The sequence below is a fragment of the Nicotiana attenuata genome, unplaced genomic scaffold, assembly GCF_001879085.1.
Source record: "Nicotiana attenuata strain UT unplaced genomic scaffold, NIATTr2, whole genome shotgun sequence".
In the NCBI taxonomy this organism is placed as follows: Eukaryota; Viridiplantae; Streptophyta; class Magnoliopsida; order Solanales; family Solanaceae; genus Nicotiana; species Nicotiana attenuata.
The window spans coordinates 106,497-114,831 of NW_017670444.1; the positions used below are offsets into that span (position 1 = coordinate 106,497).

Consider the following 8,335-nt stretch of genomic DNA (forward strand, 5'->3'; position numbering starts at 1 on the left):
TCAGATTCCTATCAACTTCTTTAAATATATTATCACAAATCTAGCTCTATCTAACCCCTTTTATGTTTGTTAAATGACATCCAAGTTGGAGAGTGGAGATTATGTCATAAAAGTGAAGAATCTCTATTAGTACAATGAACCTGAATAATTGATGATGAGTGTTTCTCTTGTTCTATATATTTATTTCTTGAAGCACTTTGAGATTCCTATTTGATGTGGTTCTCTTCGATATAGAGCCAATTTGGCTTGGTTGATTGACAGAACTGAAAAAAATACCTTTAATTATTGAATTTGAGTTTATAAATAAGTAATTAATTTGTGTTTGAATAAAATTGCTGGAACCGATAATAAGTACTATATTGGTGTATGCCAACACTGCCGCTTTAAAATGTTTCAAAATCACCTTAAAGTTGTTCTAGAAAATATTAATCTAAAATTAGCATTGCAATGGAAAAGAATTGGAATTGAGAGCGATTTAGAGGTTTTGTGTTGGGAAAAGTCGTTTGAGGATTACAAAATTATTAGGAATAAAAAAAAATTCCTTATTTATCCGTTTAATAATTTCTATGTTTAGAAATTAGTTACTTTTTTTATTTATTTATTTAGCCATAACAATCTCATGGAATACAACTATATCACATAAACGGGGATAATAAAAGTTTTAATCAAACCAAAAATACTTATAAATTGAAAAGTTCAAACTTATGATTTTTGGGGGCATTTGCATCTATACCCGCTTTTTAGGTCATGTTTTAACTTGTACCCGTTTTGGAAAAAAAATTGCAAGCGTACCCACTTCATCGCGTAACTTCAGCATAGGGCCTGAAGTAGCAAAGACAATCACACAAACTTCAGCATTCTAGTAGACGGGCCTGAAGTAACAAAATTGCTGAACCAAGTGTGCTGAAGTTTTTGTTTGTAATTGCTGAACTTCAGCATGTTTTAGTTGAAGTTTTTCAGGTAAACTTAGTGTTGGCTGAAGTTTTTGTTTGTAATTGCTGAACTTAAGCATTTTAGTAGCTGAAATTTTGTTTTCTATTTGCTGAAGTTTTTGTTTATAATTGCTGACTTAAGCATTCTAGTAGCTGAAGTTTTGTTCTCTATTTGCTGAAGTTTTTGTTTGTAATTGCTGAACTTAAGCATTCTAGTAGCTGAAGTTTTTCACGTAAACTTAGTGTTGGCTGAAGTTTTTGTTTGTAATTGCTGAACTTAATTAAGCATTCTAGTAGCTGAAGTTTTGTTCTCTATTTGCTGAACTTCAGCATGTTTTAGATGAAGTTTTGTTCGATATCTGCTGAACTTCAACATGTTTTATGCTATCATGTAATTGATTTTTTGTACAGATAATAAGTTTATCATAAGTAGAATTAGTAACTTAAAAAACTAAATAAATGATTTAGCACAACAGGTTAAAATGCATTGATAATGTACACAGTTGAATCCAACAAGTTACTATCATCTTCTTCAAAACTCACTTTAGAAAGTTATTTGTAATTTATTTTTAAATAATCTGATAAACATACTTATAGCAATCATCCACATGAACTGAAGTTTCATAGCAGCACCAACAGCAGCAGAAGAAAGAAGAGAAGAAGAAAACGAAGGAGGAGGAGAAAGGGGGCTGAAATTATTTAAAAAGTGGGTACAAGTTAAAACTTTTTAAAAAAATAGGTATAGGTTAAATGGAGGCGACCAAATAGGACGCCCCGTGCAATTTTTACTGATTTTTGACTAATTTTATCTTATAGTAAGCATTTATGATATTTACCAAAGGCGTAACTCTTTGGCATACCAAGACTACCATCATACACAAGGACAAAGTTGAAATTTCAGGACATGATATGATGAAATAAATGACTTAATTAGAAAAGAAAGAAAAAAGATGTCTGGCTTGACTTGACTAGCATTAATCTGCAGGAGCAAGTTAGAGATGATTTCAGAAAATGGAAAGATATTGAATGAAATAAAGGGAACGAACCATCCTCGAGTTTAACGTAACAAAGAAACCTTCAGGGAATTGATGTGATATTACAGACTCAATTCTCGCGGTGTAGGGCAATCACATAAGATTCCCATATAGATATTTTGTGAGTTAAGTACAAACGACGACTAGTCAATTTTATATCCAAAAAACTCAAATCTAATTAAGCTACGTACTTTGGGTGGCTCTCAAATCCCAAAAATACCGTTAGTGAAGCAAATAGGACCAATCATAACATAAATTTGATCCTGCAGCTGAAACAAAATATACTAAAAATTCACACAATTTAAATCACAGAAGTAGTCGGTAGGATGAAGTTTAAAATCTTATCACACCGACTGATCATCAGCTCATAGATCAAATTTACTTTTTTGTTTTTGGTTTTTTTCAAGTCATATTCAAACTCAAAACTTGAAAAAGCCAAGGAGGATTATTCAACGAATCTTGTCTAAATTGCTCTTCAACATTCGGATTACTTTGTCTTGCACCAAGCTGAAAACTTGGATTCGAGACGGGTAAATTCTCAAGTCTCCATTTATGGCCATTTAGATCATTTCTTGGATTCCTTGCTGAAGTTGAAGGCTTTATAATTTGGCTAGAAGAGCCCGTGGAATTAGAAGAAGAAAAACTTGGTGCAGAATCAGAATTAGCTATTTTTCTCCTGCGGTTGTAACTTGACAGGCCTAAAGTTAACTCGAGTTCAGTCTCATCTTCAATATTATTATCTTGACCAACTGATTCTGCAATATGCTCTTGATCATTTGGCCTTATTTCCAAGTCAAAACATTGACGGGTCTTCTTGTTTGAATCAAGAATATTATGATGGTTGACCACTTGATCTTTCACTTGTTGCCGGCTACTTGAAATGTTTTTCATCAGTAACTTCTGGGTTTGATATAGACGATGAAGTTCGTACACCTGTGTTCCGGAGAGAACATGTAATTAACATTCGTGCATACAAGTGTGCAACCAAAGACAAATAATGAATCAAAATGAGTGTGATCTTATTATAATTATAAAGTTTACATATCTTTTCAAATATGTGTATACATATAACTCAAGTAAAAGTGAAGTACTAGTTTATAAGAATATATATGGGGATAGGAGAAGTAGTGAGTACTATTTTGATTACCTGCTCTCTGAAGATTTCCTCGTGCTTTAACATGGCCATCTTCATGTATTCCTTATCGTATGGATTGAGAAGCTTCTCCATTTTCAAAGCTGCCTCGGAATTTAGATTGCTTGAAACTGAAGAAATTCTAAGAAGAAGAAGGGACGTTTCTTTAATTCCACTCAATATCGGACGGAATTTTGAATTAATGTATATCCCCGCTTCTAAATCTCTACATAAAAAGAAGCAGAAATCAGGGTAAGTTTCTTGAAAATGAATAAAGAAATAGTTGTCATTTATTTGTAGTATAAAGTAAGTTGATAGATGTCAAAGGCTGCTATCAGGCTTCCAAATTTGTCGCACAAATGTTTTTGATGACTTAAGGAAATTAACGCACCCCTTTTATGGCATGTATCATTTTGTTTGTTATACTTATCCTTACATAATTACTGTCAGTTTGGGCCACGCAATAATTATTAATATTACAAATTCCTATAGAGCATGTCTTAATATCACTATCATATGAACAGTAGTTATCGCGTAAAATCAAGTGCATACCAAGAAAAAATACAGATATTTTTCGCCAAAACAATATGCACATGCATCTCCGCCAATTAAAGCCAGTGTTTATCCTCGACTTGCTACTACTTTTTTTCGAAATTTCAGCTTTCTTCAATTGTTGGGTTACAAGGAAGAAACATACTATCGAGATAACTGTTGCAGAAGCCAGCGACTTACATATTGAGTTGTACCATTTAGTTCCCTTTAGTGTATGAAGGAAATTAAGGAAGAGGTTTGCTAGTCATCAGATAAAAATTTTTGAGTCTCAAACAAAGTGCATAATCAGATAGATCGCTACTAGAATTAATTTTTATCATCACCAAATGACTAAAGAAATTGATCATACCCGAGACTAATGCATGCAACCTTAATTTCATGTAGATGAAGTTAATATCTCATAGCAGTAACAAGAAACTAGGATTATATTATACAAAATTAAGATACTCCAATAAGTAGAGACGTGTGATCAATTGAACTTCTTTACCTGTAACGTAGTTGTACTTTTTATGAAGAGAAGAGAACAGAAGAGATAGGAGGTGAGAATTTTGAGGAGCTTGGAAAAACTTGAAACTCAGGCTTTCTTTCTTTTGAAAGAAGAGCTAACACCCCACCTTTGCCTTCACATTCCCCAGTATATACTGACCCGAAGATAGAAATCAAAAAAAAAATATTAAAAGAAGAAAGAATAAAATCGCATTGTTAGGACTGCTGAGGAAGAATTTAAGATTCTCTTTTTACAAACACAGAAATCAAAGCAAATGTTGTTGCATTTTTGGAGTTTGAGGAAAAGAGATAGAGACTAGCTAGTTAGGGATGTAGGGAGGAAGCATGCCAAACAAATCCAGTGGCCTTAGCCAATGTGATTTGAGTTTTGTGAAAGAGATGCCCCAGACAAGTCCAGCACTGCACACCATATTTAAACATTTTCTAATCACGATAACATATTAAATAATACATATATAGTTGTACTGTCATATAATGCAGGGGAAAGAATAATATATAGTTGTATATACATATGTGGATCACACCACAAAGGGGAGTTTAAGGCAATCATCAAAATAACAGCTTAGGAATCACATGCAATACAAGAATACAATATAACCTTAATTCTGTACACAGTTGTCGCAACCTTTACCTTATACTTGTAATAGTGTCGTATCTGATATTGTCCCCAATCCCCATCCCATTCTTGTGGCCTTAAAATGGGGGGGGTGGGGGTGGGGGTGGGGGGGGAGTGGTGGCATCACCTGGCCCGCCGACAGTAGATCTGATCCTGGCCGTACCTTTTGTGGGTACCCTTTCGTATGATCCAAAAGTTGATCAACTTATCTTGAATATTTACCCACATCACGCTACCCCTCAATTATTGTACACACAAGATATAATATTTTTTTAAAAACAATTATGTGTTCTTAGCTTATGATAACAGATTTAACTTACATACATTACAATATAAAGATTTATTTCACTATTAGTATAATTTTATCGATCATCACAATAGTTATTACTATTAATTTTTAGGTTACCGTATGAAGCTTGATACTAATTGATGTAGATCAACAAACAATTATGTTTTCTTTACTCATGATTAAAATTTTAACATATATATACTAACAGTATAAAACTTTGTACTATTAGTCGAATTCCATCTTTCATATCAGATTATTACTTTAGTTTCGAAGTTATCATACTAATCTTATTTGAAAGTACAAGGGGGAGTGTGAATTGTCGAGTTTTATTTTTAGTATTATAAGTCGACTAGTTTACCAATTAGTCGAGTAGAGATAAGAACAGAATAATAGTCATGCAGAAATAAAATGCAGGAAATAAAAACAGTTGTGATTCATTGTGGATTCTACTCCAGTCCCCTTGGGTTGCAAGGGTGATCTCTTTCAGTGTTTGAGGTTTCTCGAGTATAAAATGGTTGATGTAGCTTTACACCAGGAGCTTAGTCTCTATGTCACTTTTCTCTTTTTGATACAATGCCTCACCAGTGTTTGTCTCTTTTTCTTCACTCACTAATTACACAGCAGATCTAAAAAAGAAATACAATGCTTGTTTGGAGTAGAACGAAAAGAGTTATAATGGTTCGTTCAAAGTATGTGGAACTGATGTATATATATACTTCGTGAGACCTTCTTGACTCTTGATTGATGTGAATCTTGAGATATTACAAACCCAAGGGAGTTGATCCTTCAAAGGAATCATAAATTGATTCTTTCCAAGAATAAAGTCAAGTTTCCGTTGATATTCCTTGATTTGTGATCTTGACAGGCTGTTCATCCGCTAGGCATATCTTTCCCGTTACTTGAGTGATCGCCGATGGATCCCTTGATTTTGGGCTTCAACAATCTCCAGTGCAGCGCTTCGCAATCTTGTTTTTCTTTGATTTGGGACCTTCCTATAATAGCTTTCGTCAATCATCTATCAAATTATTGATTGATTCTTCTTCCGCATCTCCGCTGCTTCTTCCTTTTTCATCTCTAATCATTGATACTTTTCCTTTTTCTTTGCTTCTAGAGCTCCCGTTAATAGATAGCTTCCTTAATCCATACCTGAATGATAGGGCTTCTTGATTCCTTTGTTGTATCCCTTGTGATCCTGCACCAATGTGATATATTATTTTTCATCACTAAAACTCATATTTAAAAATCTTCCCCTTTTTTATTATGACAAAAATAATATATATAAACAACAGTTTACTTCCCTATTAGCCTGCTCAGTTGTAGTCGGCTCCGCCTCACCATATGCTTCAATCAACTCCCCCTCAACAGGTGCTGCATATGCTTCAGTCGACTCCCCCTCAACAGGTGCTGCATATGCTTCAGTCGACTCCTCCTCAATAGGTGTTGCATATGCTTCAGTCGACTCCCTCTCAACAGGTACTGCATATGCTTCAATCGATTCCCCCTCAACAAGTGCTGCTATTTGTCCCGCAATGTTTGACTTCTTTTCTCCCCCATTTATGACATTAGCAAAGAGGGGAATGCATATATATAGTTGAAATTAAGTACAAACATGCACATCATAGGCAAATATTAGCAAATTATAGGCATGTAGAGTTTAGCAAAAGTAAAGAAAAATATCCAGCGACTAGATATCCAGTCCGAAACCGCAAAATGGAAAAAACAAATTGTCTGAAACATCCACAACTAATGACGCAAGAAACAAGTGAGAGTGTTGCAAATCGCCTCCTTCAGATGCTCAAAGCTGGCATTAGCTGAAAATGTCACCCCATCAATCCTGTTATGTACTTCCTTGAAGGCTTTGACTGCGTTTTCTACACGTTTGAGAATTTTGACCCTTATCTTTGAAACGTCGGACCCAGTCTCATTGGAGATGGCATGGATGTCCCCAACCGTAGATTGAGATGCAGCAAGAAGGTCCTTGATGATGGTCAACTTGTTGTCAATAGCAGTCAATTTCTCTGCAAGATCAGGATCACCTACAGTATGATAGGAAACAGAGGCTTTGATCTTAGAATCAGGCTGAACATTCTTGACTTCACCTTCCTGTTTCTTCACCCAGGAGACCTTAGTAAACACATACCCCATACTGGTAAAAGCTCTAGAGTTGTGGGATTTTGAAACAGAAACAAAGGGGTATTCTGAGATAGAGATGTTGTGGGCTTCAAAGATGTGGGTGATAGCCATACCATAGGGTAGACTAGTGGGATCATCAACACTCTCAATCATGAAGTTTATGAACCATGAGGATAGTTTAACCTTAAGTTTGGTCACAAGACAGTAGACAAGAAAGGTGTCTTGTTGAGAGAAGCTGGAGAATGAGCCAGTGCGAAGAAGAAGAGTAGTTGTAATAATGTGGGCCAGAACTCGGGTTCGAAACTAACATCACTAGGACCTAACTGGTTAGGAAGGAAATCAGATGAACACTCAGCAATACAATGTTTTGCTTGATCAAAAGAAATTTCAAAATCATCAGGCCAAGTATTCTTGAAAAGCATGGGAAAATCGGAGCACTTACACTGAAAAATTAAGTCAAAAATGGCACAATCAAGAACAATGTGTTTTCCTAAAACTAGGGATTCTAACTTATCAGGCTTTCTAGAGTGAAGATTGGCATAGAACATTCTCACTAAAGGTTCATAAACTTTGGGAGGGGGCACAGAGAAGAATTTAGATCATCCTTGAAAAACAAACAGATTATTTACCTTACAACTAAGGGCCTCCATGTCATCAAGGTCGATTACTCTGCCGTGAGAAATGGGCTTCACTTTCAGAGCAACAAAAAAAACCTATTTGGAGTATCCCAGAAATTGAGGTCGAACTCTAGAGAACGCGAGAGGTCTACTTTTGATTTATTGGGGGTAAAAGATTCAAGGGGGTCTTCCATGAGCCTTTTACCAAGAGCTTTTTCTCCTACTTGGTGAGAGTGGTCAGATGGTTCTGCCTGAGAAGAGGCAAACCCTTCTGAGTGGTCTGACCCTAGGTCTACTTGTTCTGGAGGCTGAGAAGAAGGTTTTCCCTTGGAACGAGTACTTTTTCTAGTGGAGGCAGAAGGATGCTTGGATGTTTAGCCACTGAAGGATTTTGAAGAAGGGTTTCTGAGCGATAGGAACAATGAGGGCAGGGGAGAATGGCTCAGAGGATTAAAAAGAAAGGATTTTGACGGTTCAGTGCAGGAAAGGAAAGGGTGTCTGTGAAGGGTCATGATGATTGATT

The 8,335-nt window shown here is 35.5% G+C and overlaps 1 protein-coding gene across 1 annotated transcript; it reads right to left on the reverse strand.

The window, feature by feature from the left end:
• Positions 1–1,988: 1,988 nt before the first annotated feature.
• Positions 1,989–4,753, reverse strand: LOC109239497. Its single transcript, XM_019406069.1, has 3 exons — positions 4,138–4,753; positions 3,114–3,324; positions 1,989–2,899 (listed from the first exon to the last, which is right to left on the reverse strand). Exons 2-3 carry the CDS (start codon positions 3,192–3,194, stop codon positions 2,369–2,371), a joined length of 612 nt encoding a protein of 203 aa, XP_019261614.1. The 5' UTR covers positions 3,195–3,324; positions 4,138–4,753; the 3' UTR covers positions 1,989–2,368.
• Positions 4,754–8,335: the final 3,582 nt, after the last annotated feature.